This window comes from Aulonocara stuartgranti (genome assembly GCF_965226115.1).
Source record: "Aulonocara stuartgranti genome assembly, chromosome: 2".
Lineage (NCBI taxonomy): Eukaryota > Metazoa > Chordata > Actinopteri > Cichliformes > Cichlidae > Aulonocara > Aulonocara stuartgranti.
In genome coordinates this window covers 38,721,610-38,737,967 of record NC_138940.1, presented here as the reverse complement: position 1 = coordinate 38,737,967, position 16,358 = coordinate 38,721,610, and the positions used below count along the sequence as shown (strand labels likewise).

At 41.3% G+C, this 16,358-nt stretch overlaps 1 protein-coding gene across 1 annotated transcript; it reads left to right on the top strand.

Moving 5' to 3' along the window:
• The first annotated feature begins 546 nt into the window (after nt 1-546).
• On the top strand, nt 547-16,101 carry sfxn5b (sideroflexin 5b). Its single transcript, XM_082507800.1, has 14 exons — nt 547-796; nt 7,568-7,636; nt 9,177-9,254; nt 9,450-9,476; nt 9,585-9,639; nt 9,734-9,759; nt 9,879-9,932; nt 10,145-10,201; nt 10,280-10,345; nt 10,495-10,585; nt 12,421-12,536; nt 12,666-12,751; nt 13,814-13,931; nt 14,184-16,101. Exons 1-14 carry the CDS (start codon nt 740-742, stop codon nt 14,259-14,261), a joined length of 978 nt encoding a protein of 325 aa, XP_082363926.1. The 5' UTR covers nt 547-739; the 3' UTR covers nt 14,262-16,101.
• The last annotated feature ends 257 nt before the right edge of the window (nt 16,102-16,358 follow it).

Here is a 16,358-nt window from a genome sequence, read left to right as displayed (position 1 = left end):
ATAGTAGAAGATAGCATTTAAAATCTTATTTTGGGGGGTATCTGATGCATATTAACAGTGTTCATAATTAAGTAACCCCAAAGTAACACTATAGGGGAAAAAAATGAATGCTTTGAAAGTGACGCTGGAAGTGTCATTTATCCGAATTTATCATGCACATTTCGCTCCATATGCCACAGTTGGCTTATTTATTATTTTTTCTCAGTTTCCTCTTATTTTTCTTCATATGTATCAGCGTTATAAGAGGAGAAAAAACAAAATCTCTTGTCTTTTTTCTTGGTGTTTTGAGATGGAAGTAATTTCCTAAGCGGCAGTGTCTTGCTTCTCTCCACAGAATGATAAGAGGTAATGAAAGTGTCCAATGCGCTGACTGATAACATAGATTGTCGCTGCTGGTTCTTTATTAAGTCGCTCCAGGCCGACCATTACTCCTTGCAGACATCCGGCCACGCCCCCTCACATTATGAGTAATTGGGTCTATCTGACACCTATGGTGGCATCAGCGGTTATCTCTCCCCAAGATCAATCCGAACAGTTATGCAATAGCGTTCACCTAATCGATTATTTGGGATGTGTAGTCATGCGCTTCAACTTTGCCAGCGTTAAAGCAAATGAGAAAACTACATCTCCCGGCAGGCTTAGCGGCACATTGCTTCACTAGTTACACATTGAATGTAGTTCGCTGTACTTGGAAATCCGTTCATGATCCAGTTCATTAATAAATAAATAGTTGAGTGTCATGGCGGAATCCGCAGCGTGTCCTGCATTCCAGCTCGGGAGACCCCGATACGACCAGGTAAGCCCCCCCTCTACCCTCCGCTAACCATCCGTTAATGGGATTTTGTTTTCAGGCTTTTCGGTGGAAAACAGCTCCATCCTCCGCCCTGCAGCCGCTCCGTTCCGGATGCTGAGGCAGTTTGTGGGCACAAAGTTGGCTTTGATTTGTGATCCGATTCTTCGTTGCCTTTATTTAAACCGCGGTAACTTCCAGCTGCTAGTGAACTTGGTAGAGATGGATGAGTTTTGACTTTATTGCAGTTTTTATAGTGGAAATGATTTCTCGTCGGCAGTGCCATATCAGTGTTTTATGAGATTCCACGCCTCTTCGACGCACGGTTATATCACTGTTCGGATCTGCAGTCAACACACTGAGAGCTCGCCGTCGGTCGTTTTCTCTCAAATCTTCAACTGGCTGTCTGAGTTTGGCTTTTCCTATTTTCACTTTTAATCTAGGCTTCAAAATCTGTTGGAACATCTTGTACAATAATCCAGTCCAACCAAACTTTCTTTTTTACCCCCAGGATGCTTCCTGCAGACTGCTGTTGCTCCCACTTTGTTTGACGTTACTGGACTTCCAACCGCGTTAAAGTGAGCCGTCATTTGTGAGCCGCGGTCAAGCCAGCCGCCTCCTATCCGCCGCATAAATTTCCTTGCGCTTTTACACCAGTCTTTACGGTAGCGCCTTTTCGCTTTATATCCTGATTGAAAGCCTAGACTCGCGCACACGAGCGCGCACACAAATTACAATGGAACAGCCCAATACAGCCATCGTGACAGTCTGGTTGCATATTCAAAAATTCATTAAAAATCATTCTTAAAAGTTGATGCCAAGCTTTCAACACAATCCTCTTCTCGGACACCTACTTTACCTCTGGGGCAGGTTTTACCCAGATTTACTGTAATATTACTCAGAAATCACAGTAAACTCATATTCAGTGCAATACAGTCAAAACACTACAATTATGTTTATTTCAAAAATTCATTAAAAGTCATCCTGAGTAGTTGATGTCCAACTTTCAACACATCCCTCCTCTGGGACACCTACTGTACCTGTGTGCCAAGTTTCATCCAGATTTACTGTAGAATTCCTCAGAAATTAAAGGAAACTTATATTCAATTCAATACAGTCAATACAATAGAATTATGTCAATTTTCAAAAATTCATTAAAAATCATCCTGAGTAGTTGAGGTCCAACTTTCAACACTTTCTTACTCTGGGCGTCCTACCGTACCTCTGGGCCAAGTTACATCTCAATTCACTGTAATCTTTATCAAAAATTGAAAGAACAATTATATGTCAATGCTGGATGTGTGTCCTTTCAAAGTGACACTAAATAACAGAACTCAGGCACATCAGGGAATAATCCAAAAGGCGGATTTATTAAACAAAAACAACATACAAAATATCTCTAACCCATACTACATAACCTAAAAAGAAACAAAGGGACACTTAGAAGCACAAGAAAACAATACTGAAAGGGCAAGAGACACAGCCCAAACATAATCCACAACTAAAACGCCAAAAGAACAAGTCATCCCACATAGCAGACGGGTCTTGCCTGGATCTGGTGTCAAGCTGGCACTGCTGGCTGACTTCTGGCATGGTAAGATGGCACTGTTTATGTGATGGCATGCCACATTTGGCCTGATTGGGTGAATGTGACATGTTGTATAGAGCACTTTGAGTAATATGGGTGAGTAAAAAAGCGCTGTATAAGAATCAGTCCATTCACTGTCTGAACAGAGTTTCGTCATGTTACTTTTGCACTATTATGTTCCAGCACATGTTGTTATTACATGGCTTACATGGCTAAGGTACACATTAGGCTGACATCTGGGGCCAGAGCTGAAACTGTTCTGGGCCAGCACAGGGCCAGCAGTGTGTCTGCAACTGGCCTTGTGCTGGCTCATGTGTGGGCCACCTCTGGTAAACCAGATCTGGGCCACCATAGGGCCGTCATTCTTTGCGGTACGCAGGCCATGTGTAAGCACATTGTGTGGGACAGATCCAGGCCATACCAATTTTGCTATGTGGGAGGAATTATGTAAAAATAGAAACATCATAAAAATGAAAATGAACATAAAGTAAAATGTACTGAAAAGAACATCAGTATGGCCATCATTATTTGCTTGGAAAGTCTAAAGTTCCATGGCTTTGAACAGCCAGAGAACGCAATGCCCAGCTTAGAGCGACTAAAAGTAACTTCTTTTAACATTCTGTCATTCTGCCTCCATATCAAACATCCACTAAAAATAGTCATTTGAAAAAAAATATTCGCCACTTTTCATCAGTTTGGGTTCCTCTGTTTATAGCAATTTTTAGAAAAGAACCCAATACCTTTGTCACTATACAGTTGTACAGTGAGATACAGAGCATCTCCTACTCATTGCAAACATGCTGGGAGGGTGGCTCTATCCGCCTTAGTGCAGCTGCTGTACCATACTGTGATGCAGTAAGTTAGTAGGCTCTCAATGGGCGAGTGGTGGAAGGGTGAGCTGTTGTCCACAAAGAGCATTCTGGCGTAGCTCTGCCGCTGTTCTAGGTGACTCAGCACCGAGTGGAGGGTGATGGCATCTTCTGTGAATCTGTTTGCACGGTATGCAAACTGGTGGGGGTCGAATTCTGGGGGGAGGTAATCCTTGGTGTGCTGAAGGACTAGTTTCATGATTACCGGTGTGAGGGCCACAGGGCAATAATAGTTCAGGCTGGTGATGGGAGACTTCTTTGGCACTGGGATGATTGTGGCTGATTTTAGACAGGATGGGATGGCTGCTTCATCCAGTGAGAGGTTGAAGCTTCTGGTGGAGATGAGGGGGAGCTGGTGGCCACATGGTCTTAGCACTTTACCACGTATTCCGTCTGGACCGGCCGCCTTCCTGGGGTTCACTGCTAGGAACACACATCTGACATCGTGCTCCGTTACAGTGAATGGAGCGGTGCAGGAACCAGGTGAGGATGAGGATGGGAGCAGGGCTGAGGCAGATGAATGCTGCTGTTGTGGTGTTTCAAAGCGGGTGAAGAAGCTGTTTATTTCCTCTGCTAGCTGCACACTCAGGTTTTCTGTTTTCACAGTTCTGCCTCTGTGGTTTATGATGTCTATTATTCCATGCCATGTGTTGTTGCTGGACAGGTGGGACCCCTTTTCAGGTCAGCTCGAGCAGACCTGTACAGAGCTTGTATTTTTGAGGAATAATTTTATTATTGAACAACAACCATGTTCTCAATGAACCCAAAAAACTCATTAATATCAAAGCTGAATGTTTTTGGAAGTAGTTTTTAGTTTGTTTTTAGTTTTAGCTATTTTAGGGGGATATCTGTGTGTGCAGGTGACTATTACTGTGCATAATTATTAGGCAACTTAACAAAAAACAAATATATACCCATTTCAATTATTTATTTCTACCAGTGAAACCAATATAACATCTCCACATTCACAAATATACATTTCTGACATTCAAAAACAAAACAAAAACAAATCAGCCCCACAAGCTCATCTTTGATGATACCAGCCCAAACCAGTACTCCACCTCCACCTTGCTGGCGTCTGAGTCGGACTGGAGCTCTCTGCCCTTTACCAATCCAGCCACGGGCCCATCCATCTGGCCCATCAAGACTCACTCTCATTTCATCAGTCCATAAAACCTTAGAAAAACCAGTCTTGAGATATTTCTTGGCCCAGTCTTGACGTTTCAGCTTGTGTGTCTTGTTCAGTGGTGGTCGTCTTTCAGCCTTTCTTGAACTGAACATAAGTTCCCTGCAATTTCTGAAGAATATTACAGTAAATCTGGCTGAAACTTGGCCCAGACGTACAGCAGGTTTCCCGGAGGAGGGATGTGTTGAAAGTTGGACCTCAACTACTCAGGATGATTTTTAATGAATTTCTGAAAATTGACATAATTCTATTGTATTGACTGTATTAGATTGAATACAAGTTTCTTGTAATTTCTGAGGAATTCTACAGTAAATCTGGATGAAACTTGGCACACAGGTACAGTAGGTGTCCCAGAGGAGGGATGTGTTGAAAGTTGGACATCAACTACTCAGGATGACTTTTAATGAATTTTTGAAATAAACATAATTGTAGTGTTTTGACTGTATTGCACTGAATATGAGTTTACTGTGATTTCTGAGTAATATTACAGTAAATCTGGCTGAAACCTGGCACACAGGTACAGTAGGTGTCCCAGAGGAGGAATCTGTTGAAAGTTGGACATCAACTACTCAGGATGATTTTTAATGAATTTCTGACATTTCCATAATTGTATTGACTGTATCGGGCTGTTTCATTGTAATTTGTGTGCGCGCATGTGCGTGCGACTGTTCGCGCGCGCGCACGTGTGCGCGAGTCTAGGCTTTCAATCGGCACATAAAGCGAAAAGGCGCTACCGTAAAGACTGGTGTAAAAGCGCAAGGAAATTTATGCGGCGGATAGGAGGCGGCTGGCTTGACTGCGGCTCACAAATGACGGCTCACTTTACCGCGGTGACTTCCACGAATGTCTGAAGCTCATTACTGAATTTTCCCTCCGTTAGTTAATTTGCAGTGGTCAGGCCTGACAGATAACGTGTCCTTCACGTTGACTCCGATGGCACGTTGAGGACAAGTTAAACTCGCATCTAATTATTCTGTGGTCATTCCCATTTAACGAACAGCAGTATTAAGGGAGTTATTTACGCTGTAATGTCAATGCACAGAGTAAAGCCTTCATGCGTGGAGTGTAAATTAAAGTCACACTAAACTGCTTTAAATCTGATGTTCTCTCAACTCACACGAGCGACCAATACAGTTGTTATTATGCCACCATGACAGCAGAAAAAAATATTGGAAAATATGAAAATTTTCCCACAACTACTGAAGTGTTTTCGGGTCAAGTACATTTGATGTGACAGATCTTTACTGAAGAAATGCACAAAGAGACACAGAAATCATTCAAATATTATTCAGATATTATTCTATTATTCCATTCTATTTCTTAACTTGCTGTTCAGTTTAACCAAGAGGCACTGTGTTTTGCAGGAGTGACCTAACCTGGAGTGTTTTTCAGTACAGGCAGGAGCTGGCACTCTGACAGAGCACAAACACGAGGGGAACATGCAAACTCCACACCCAGTGGCCCTAAAACCAGGTTTAACCCCAGGACCCTCTTTCAGTGGTTCAGAAGTGCTATCGCTGCAAAAATTGTAACCCCCCCCCCCCCCCCCAAAAAAAAAACAAAAAAAAAACAAAAAAAAGAAAACCCTGCAAAAATGACCACAAAAAGATATAAAGCAGCAAGTAAGAGTTACAAAAGGATAAGAAAGGCATGCAGCATTACACAAAATGACTACGGTGAGATGTAGAACAACACAAAGAGACACAAGATGACGTCAAAGAGACAAAAAGACCAAAAGAGACACAAATGAATGTTGTCTCTCGCAATCTGTCTCTCTTGATCTAATTTAGGAGGATTGAAGCACTGCATGCATGAGTGTGCCTCCAGATCTGTTTCATAATTCATTCATGGACGCACCAATTAGTACAGGATATTGCATTGTTCACAGACTGCCCAAGTGACAGCTTATTAACAGTCTTTGTCTCAGGATATTTATCATTTTTTTTAACTGATTACCATCACCAAGGCTCCCCAGCTCGGCCCCGCCATTAGTTTTTCATTGCTCTTTCCCCTCTGGTCCTCAAAAAGACGTTCGTTTTTCATCAGTAACCTGCAGTTCATGTTGGGCTGTTCAAGGTGCTGCAATACTTTTAGTTCTTTGCATCAAAGCATTAAAAATTAGGGCAGTCCTTGAATCAGCATGAATCTTGTTTGGTTTGTCTGTGCTCTGTGCCGCGCTCCATCTCTGCTAGCCTTGTTGTGTGTTCTCCAGGGAGCTGAAACTCATGCATAATTAACGCGGGCTCCTCACACAGATCCTCCCTTCGCCCCACTCTTACAAAACAGCACTGCAGCACATATGGCCTGTCAGAGGAGGAGACATGCGATGAGGGAACGAGGCAGTGACAGAAAACCCAGAGCAGTGATACGGATAGATTTATACACCTACGGTCTTTATAAGGACAGAAGGTTGTTTCCAGTCATTTCAATTTGAAACTGGTGCTAGAGAGGTAATGAAAATAGAGACGTGTCAGTTCCACTGTCATTCTGCTGTGTTTCCCTCCCTTCATCTCTGATAAATGTCTCTGACGGATTCTGATTGAAGCTGCCATGTTTTCACCCGTCTGGTTTGCCAAAGAGACTCTTGGCACAGGCTCCTGTTGGGCCTTTTCAGATTGCTGGCACACATACTTAGCAATTGGCATGCTGATGTAGAAACAGTGAAGGGAACAGAAAACAGGGCGCTTGACCAGCAGCTTCAAGTCTCACTTGGGAGGAACTTTTACTGGAGTAAATGTGCAGATTGCTGGTGCATTTCCCCCAAACTTTAATCTTAAAATACATAATTTGCTTTTACATCTCAGCATTATTTCCTTCCATATGATTATAAGAAAACTGCTACACAAAGAAGTTGTGAATTACATTTTGAAGTAGATTAACGTGATCATGTGTATTCATTTCAGTGTTTCTGAACCTTGGTTTTGACCTTGCAAATATTCTTCCATCAATATAAAACAACAGGATGCAGACATGTGATGTTATGAAGCTATTGCTGACTCAGTGTAACTGTGAGGCAGATAAAACTGTTTGTTATGATCACGAACAAGTCGAATGGAATTGGTTCTGTGTATTTGAGTGAAAACATGTTTTCCTGCTATTTTTAAGGATTAACTCTGTCATGCTGTCTTTCCCAGGGTTCGTTCTTTGGTCGACTGAGACACTTTGTAGACATCATTGACCCGAGCACTCTGTTTGTCTCACAGGTAACGTTTTCTCTAAAACATCTAGATGTACAGACAGGTGTCAAACTAAAGGAAAAACACAACAAAGTCTCTTTGTAAGATGCTCAGCCATCTCGGGCTGCCAGGACTGCTTCAGTGCAACTCTAGTCTCTAGTAGTGAATCTCCTATTTATGTTCTACTGTATTGAGAGCGGATGATGGTGAAGATCATGTCATACGATTCACATCATTTTCGTACCCATCAGCCAATTCAGGGTAGACTTGCAGTCAAGACCGCCTAAACCAAGACCAAGACAATATCAAGACCAGAGGGTATCGAGACCAAGACAAAGACGAGATGAGACCGAGAACGAGACAAAAAAGTCTTTAAACTGCAGCCGGATGCTGCTTCGTTTACAGGTGTCGGGCATATTTATGTGTTCTTGCGATGCACTCGCACAGCCCTCCTCACCGCTGTCTGCTGTCTCACTCACTCACTGAGAGGACAGACGGATGCTCCACTTGACTGTCGCGTCTCTCACCCTCTCTGTTTTTCACATAATGATATTATCCTATATCCTCGCATGTGATTATGGGATTGGAGCATAGCTGAGCCACTGTGTGAGAGCTGAAAGGAAATTAAGTGAGGAGCGGCTCTCGCTCAATGGGAGTCGACTCTTCTGATTCACTACAAAGCGCTCTGTAAGCACGGCTCGTAGAGCTGATGCTTTTGTGCATGACACATTATCGAACGTTACGCTGTGCGTCGTGGATACTGTTGACTCCAAATCTCCCGACCACTATGTCGATCTGAGACAGGAAGACCAAGACAAGACCGAGACCAAATCCGTCAAGGCCAAGACAAGACCAAGACCACGTAAAAGTGGTCTCGAGACCAAGACCGGTCTCGAGACATCCAACTCTAATTCAGGGACCCCTCGTGTTCTTTGGATGGTGACCCTGGTATCCTGAGACGCCACTCCCACGAGGACAGAAACATTTTATTAGAGGATAAAGTTGAACATGGGACAAGTGGATTTAAACCATTCCAGGAAAACCCCCCTTCCACATCATAACTGAGCCACCAGGTCCCCTCACTGTGTGGGCAAGGGGCTCAGGGTTTTTCTGCAATTTCTCACCCTCAGTTTGTACAATAAATAAAACTCCATATATCTGTATCTGTGTGTCATATTTCACAGTGATATTCCTGATTCATGAAAACATTTTGTATTTGAACATCTTAAAAGGTGTCACAGTGGAGTAATAAAAACTCAAGAATTCAACTATCAACTTGCTAAACATGCCATGTGCACATGATGGATAGGTTTCTCATAACTCTACAACAAATAATTGTTAAAATGCCAAATTAATTACAAGGTAAAGCTTTTTTTTGCAGTCTTAAATATTTTCCTGTCAAATGCAAAGTGATGTTCAAGTGTATTTTCAGTTGGAAAGGTGCTGTATTGTGGATAAATTTGTTTATATATGTTCAGGTACAGCGCCGCAGTAATACAGAATTCTATATTCTACACAATCTTGTTCCTGCAAAAGGATAATTTCATTCTTGTTCCAATTTTGACAGAAACGGCTAAACGAATGCATCAAACTCCTCGATGACTACAAACATGGCTCACTCCCACCTGGAGTGTCTGACGTTCAGGTGAATGTTACGACATAATATTACACAATCTGTTCCTGAGAGAAATCACAACATCCTGGCTACAGCAAAATGCACATTTTCACAATATAGAAAAGGCAAACTCAATAACATCTTCCATCCATTTAAGGAAAATTATAATAATACTTCATATTTAATTATAGTTCTTTTGTTTTATTGCATTGCTCACATGTTCAGCTGTGGGAAGCACAGAAGATCAAACAGGTAAGTATTATATCGGACGTAAGTCGGCCCACGTTTACTGCCCTTTCATACATTCAAGTCTCTGGGCTGCTGGCGGCATGAGGAAGCTTTCATGCTCTCTGCACGCAGGCCATCATTCATCCTGACACAGGAGAGAAGATCTTCATGCCATTTCGAATGTCAGGTACGGCCTCAGATGAAGATCTTTGCTGAACTTGTTTGAGTTGATCCATTGTATCATCATTGTCTACACTGAAAATCATGTTTTCACTGTGCAGGTTATGTACCATTTGGAACACCAATTGTAAGTCACATATGAAAGCCATGCATTTCATAGAACACGGTCAAATTTGGGGACAGATGAAAGGAGATTTTGAACTTATTTTGTCCAAAAATAAGCTCCTATTCCCTGATTTCATCTAGGTCATTGGCCTTCTTCTCCCAAATCAGACTGTGGTGTCTACCATTATATGGCAGGTACTGTAAATAACATGCTTATTGTAAATCATTGCATTTATTGTCCATTTTGAACATCTGGTAAGTGCACTTTTACTGGGTACATGCAAAGCTTTACCACCTGTTATACACTGGGACATTGTAAAATAAAGTGCTGCTGCTCTGTTTAACACTACTCGCTCATCCTTTAAGCCCGGCTCTTCCCTCATGTCCTCCCTTCCTTTTTTCTTCAGTGGTTGAACCAGAGTCACAATGCCTGTGTGAACTATGCGAATCGTAATGCGACAAAGGTAAAAATGCAAATAAATACAAACTAAACTAAAAAAACCAACTATACAAATGTTGTGACACTGTTTGTTTTTCTTCAGCCTACACCAACATCCAAGTTTATTCAAGGCTACGCAGGAGCTGTGACGAGTGCTGTATCTATTGCAGTGAGTGGGTTTAAGATTAATACAGTTCGTCTTGTGGAATAACTTTTATCATGTTGCAGATGTTTAACTGCAGCACTGTGGAGCTGTATAAAAAGCTGGTTTTACTTGGAATTAAGAGATTTAACAGATATTTATTCCATATTTTATAGGTGGGACTGAATGTGCTGATTCAGAAGGCCAATAAATTGAGTCCTGCCACCAGAATGATAATACAGAGACTTGTCCCCTTTCCAGCTGTAGGTAGGTTTTCAAAGGAGCCTTTGTTATGATGAGGGTGGGTTTCATGTGGCCCTCTGCTGGTTGATCTTACATCTTGTTTAAAAATGATTTCAGAGTTTTGTAATTGTGCTAGGATATTTTATGTATTCCTTTTATTATTGAACTTGTTATTCTCATGAACATCAGCAGTTCTACAGATTAATCCACGACATGCTTCTATTTTCTTCTTCTTTGTCAGCTTCATGTCTGACTGAACACCCTGGTACTTTGTACAAATTGGTTAACATCATTTCAACATTTTAATATCAGGTCATGTTTAATTTTTGTATGTTTCCTGAATGTTTCTAGCTCTGAATAAAGCTGTATGGGAAAGGTTTCTCATAACTAAAAGACCAAAAAGTGCTGCATTAATTCATTTTATATCCTAGAATATTAGCTAGAAACTAACAATCACACTACCCGCTACAAGCAAGCACTTGACAACAGTGGGAACGAAAAACCCTCCTTTTAACAGAAAGAAACCAGATTCAGGGAGGGGCAGCCATCCGCCATGATTGATGAAGAAACAGTGCATCATTAGAAGCTCCCAGCAACCGGACATTTTTGCAGTATAACTAAAGGCTGGTGAAGGGTCATCTACATGAGTATGAACTGCAAGCTTAATCAAAAATGCACATTTTAGGTGTAATCTTAGCTGGCTCCATAGCAGAGAGACCTGATAGCTGAAGGTTGTATCTGATATTCTGCTTTTGATAATGCTGGGAACCACTCTGTACATTCACTCAATTCTATTCTTGTAATTTAACCAATCCGGAAAAAGTAACCGGAAATACATAAGAGGAATGAACAGTGCTGAATAGGCCAATCACAATAGGTGCAAGCTGCATCAACCTGAAATGTAGTTACATTTCCAAGGAAGTGCAGGTTGGGTTATGCCGTAGGTGTGGGGTTTCAAAGAGGTTTGCAGTTATGACATGCCAATGGTGTAGATTTCCCACTGAAGCATAAATCCCTGGTAAACCTTCAGTCACAGAGCGATGCTCTGTTAGGATAATACGGTACTATGTGGTCTTTAAATGGCCTGGTAAAATGGCCTGCATTTGTATAGCGCTTTTCTAGTCCCTAAGGACCCCAAAGTGCTTCACACTACATTCAGTCATTCACCCATTCACACACACATTCACACACTGGCGATGGCAAGCTACGTTGTAGCCACAGCTGCCCTGGGGCGCACTGACAGAGGCGAGGCTGCCGGACACTGGCGCCACCGGGCCCTCTGACCACCACCAGTAGGCAAACACGGGGTTAGTATCTTGCCCAAGGATATTTGACATGCAGCCAGGAGGCAGCCTGGGATCGAACCACCGACCTTCTGATTAGTGGCTGACCTGCTCTGCCACCTGAGCTACAGCCACCCCATAGTCTTTAAGATAAGATGGAGGCTGATTATGTCTTTTATGAGAATTAAATTCTGATAACACGGAGCCAGTGAAGAGAAACTGAAAATGAAGAAATGTGATTTCTCTTTTAGTTTTAGTTAGCGCTCTCGCTGCAGTGTTCTGGATCAACTGAAAGTGTTTCAGGGACATTTAAAGTGACCTAATAATGCATTACAATAGTCATGCCTGGAATTGATACGTGCACGATCTTTTCAGCATCGTCATCACTCTGAGACAGGATTTGACAGTGATGGTAATGGAGAAAGTAATGGTAGTGTCCTGGTTTGGGCCACAGTGTTGTGGCTGCACAGACTACAGTCACAACGTCTGTGGCTGCAGTCGTTGTTTGTCAGTCTCTGCACAGATTCTGGTTAAAATGCATTATAATTTCTGAGCTGTCTCCCTCTCCCTTTCCAGCTAGTGCAAACATCTGTAACGTGGGCCTGATGAGACACAATGAGCTGTCCGAGGGCATCGATGTGCTTGACAACAACGGGAACATTGTGGGATCCTCCAGAATTGCTGCGAGACATGTGAGGGCTCTTTCATTTTTGCATGCATGATTCTCGTTTGAAATCCAAACGCCATCTGATTTCCTGAAAAATAAATAAATAAACTCAGTGTTTGAAATGGAGCATGTGCACAATGTTCTCTATCCCCAGGCAATCATGGAAACTGCCTTTACACGTGTGGTCCTCCCAATGCCAATCTTTGTCCTGCCCCCCATCATTATGTCCTACCTCGAGAGGTTTGTGCAGAAATACATTGTTAAGATTTTTTTCCTGTTAGGGTTGCAACTAGTGACTTACTTTTGTTGCTGTTAGTTGTTGTTAGTTGTTGGCCAGTTGGTCTAGAAAAGTACATAAAGCTGCTGCCAAAAGTTCCTAGAGCGATGTGGCACAGTTAAAACAGTAACAGCACAAACCTCAAACATGTAAAATGATCAGAATGTAAAATATAATGCAGTAAGTTTTCCAACAAAGCAAATCAAACAAAAAAGAAAAGCAAATGAAAAGAAACAAATGTACTCATATAGAATAATTACGTTTATGAATGCTGTTGTGGGTAATGATGCTTTTTATTCAACCTATAATACAAGAAAATGCAGCGACCACCCATTTAGTCAAAACTGAAGTAACACTAGTACTTAAGTATGACTGTGACTAAATCAAATCATGGCAAAAGAACAGTTGAAGCCTAAGTTAGCCTTTGAATTAAAGTACAATTTAATAATCTGGCAGGTGCAGGGCTTTGTATTATCAGCTTTGATGTTTTTGCCTCCTGATGGTTATCCAAAGTCAGACTCTAACACAATCAGCAATCAATAAATCCATTACAGTAGTTTGCTTTGTGTCATTGTGCAGCAAACTGGGACTGCTTTACCATTGCTTTAATTGTGCTCTTTTTTAGTATTGGCTGCTTGAATTTGTTCTAAAAATGCACAGCAAATACTACAAGTACTACTTTGTGTGTACTGAACCAAAGCTGACATGTGTTGTGCCCCGAAGTGTTTACTAAACTATTCATTCAGTCAAAGGTCACAAGAGTAAAGGACAGACAATATAAGAAGAAATAGAAAAGTAAAGCAGATTTTGTGCCTTTAAAGAAGAATCTGCAGTCAGATTTATGATATTCTCTCACACACACATAAATCTCACACCCTCTAATCGTGCAGAAATAGCTCCCCTAAATCTGCACATGATGTTTTTCTCCAGATCCAAAAATAACTCATAGCTTTGCAGGAGTCATCTGGGATCGATCCACACAGCACGCTCACGTTTCTTTTTTATCTCTGCCTTGACTTGTGTAGGCTGCGATTTCTGCAGAGCAACCGCAGGCTGTTGCTGCCCATCCACAGCGTTGTGTGCCTGGTTACCTTTGGCCTCTCCTTACCCGTGGCCATCAGTCTGTTCCCCCAGATGTCTCAGGTACAGTACATACACTGTTAGACGGGCTGCTGCCTTCAAGGCCAGATGGCACAGGGAGCAGCTGTGCAAAAATTCAAATTACATGTACACAGCTTGACATGCAGAGCCCCGACCCACATCCTTTTATTCCAGCGTCTAATTAAAACTCTAAATGACTTTCAAGGCTAAAGGAAGGAGAGAAGAGCTCAATTCTTACATTTGGTTTCATGGTCTTTGTTTTGCTTTCTTTCACTCTCTTTTTTTTGTTGGCAGATCGAGGTGTCTTGCCTTGAGCCGGAGATTGCCATGGCAACAGATTGCAAGGTGGTGACCTACAACAAAGGTTTATGATGGATGGTGGTGGAGTGGGAGAGGAGAGCAAAGGGAGCCAGGAGGAAAAGGAGGCTGCAGTGTGAATAGCTGTCAGGGAGTCTCAGCTGTAGGGTTCCTCCTGTCGACAGGTTTGGGAACTATGTGCTGCATTTTTATCACAGGAAAGACTGCTTTTTAAACTGGTTTCTGCATTTATCAAGATCCCAGCAGTTATTAAATCATAGTTTTCTGAGAGGTTTTTTATTCTGTCGTCTCCTTTTTAAGAGCTCTTTGTATAGAAATGCTGATTTATTCTCTGCAAAGTCAGATTTAGCATCAGTTCATTATTTAATGCTGTATAAATAAGTGTTCCCTACAGATATGCTATTCTTTGTTGGTCCGACCGAGTACAGTTCTTCTCACTGCGTCATCCCTAACTTTGTCCGTCTGTGACTGGGGGACTGTGTATGCCGTGCAGAGCCAGTTTGTTTGAGCTTTTTGGTTTGAAACTGCTGCAAATGAACCAAAACAGTAAAAATATTCCTTCACTCTGTTTTGAAACTTGGGACAAACATTTGTAAAATATATTGAAAGCAAATGCAGTATTGATTATATGAGAGGAAATCAGCCCAAGGAGAGATGAACGTGTATAAGCTTATGAATCCAAAAATCGTTGGACAAACAGCGACGTGTATGTCCAGAGACTGTTCTGTGCACTGCTATTAAGCTGTAGCCACTTAATAGCAGTACAAAGACCAGTGTGCACAATTTCCACAGCCATTAATAAAGAAGAGCACACAGGTACCTAACTTCTTTAGTGGTCCATGCATGCATAAAGAGCAGCACCATAATCCAATAAAGTTAAAAAAGTTAAAGAAATGTTGCAGATGAAAGGTTTTCCCTGCCTGAAAGGAGGAATTAGATTTATTTCTAAAAAAGGAACCTTAATTTAAATTAAGTGATGTTTATTCACAGTCCTGAGTTGCTTGCGCTGTGATCAGATTTTAGTTAGATTTTTAAGAGATTTGCTGCAGCAACCTCCTAATTACAGCCCTCATATGGGAAACACAGTTCTCACAGTGCCCATGCTGAGCCACATATATTTAAAACATTTTCTTATTGTTTACTGACAGTAAGGAATATGGCCATGCAGAATAAGTCTTTTATATTGGATAAGACAAAACCCGATACCAATATATTAGGATCATTATGAGCCTCTTAATATAAAAATGTATTTATTTTTCCTTGTACTGGCTCCTATCCATCTGATGACTCTGTGGAGGTAGAGGCAAATATAAAATTATATATATATAAAATATAAAACTACAAGTAGTAAGTATTTTTCATCAGGTTCATTAAAGACATAAATCTACTGTATTGTGGCTGTGACATGTAGTGAGTGAGATGAAAACATCTTCTGAACTGCAGCTGATAATAATCTGATTATGGAGATGGAAAGGAGTCAGCTGCATGCAAACTAAGTTGTTGAGTGAGACTCACTCGGACGAGGGAAACTTTCACTATGAAACAATGTAAAAAGGTGAAGCTCCTGTTAAGTAGCTGCACTCTCGATGTCTTATTGTTTATACAAGTTTTAAACTGGCAGTTGATACATGCCAGTGATTTTAACCCACACAATGTGAAAGAACTGCTAAAACATGGCATTACATTTTCTTGTATGAAGGTCATTTTGCTCCATTACTGACTGTTGTCAAGTTACTGTTTTATTATTAAAGAATTGCTTCTTTTGTACACAATTTGAAATAGAACCATAACATATACTACACAACTGACTGTTTTTAATTCTTTGTGTAAAACTTCCACTGATACTATTGCAAATGTTTGCCAGTCAAACAATGTAAACCTGATATTATTTTACTATATAGCCTGTAATAAATACTCTTACTGTATGTAAAGTGTCTGCACTCTTTACTTCATGTTGCTACAGGATGCTTTTCCACCCTTTACAGTAAGGCTTCTGTATTATGTTGGTTTCCCTGGTGAAAAAGTAATTGGCTGTTATAATATGAATGAACTCTGATTAACCATAACTTTTTGGAAACCTGAGTTCAGTTTCACTAGCTGTGCCCCAGCCTGATTACTGCCTGTTGAAGCAAGAAATCACTTAAATAGAAC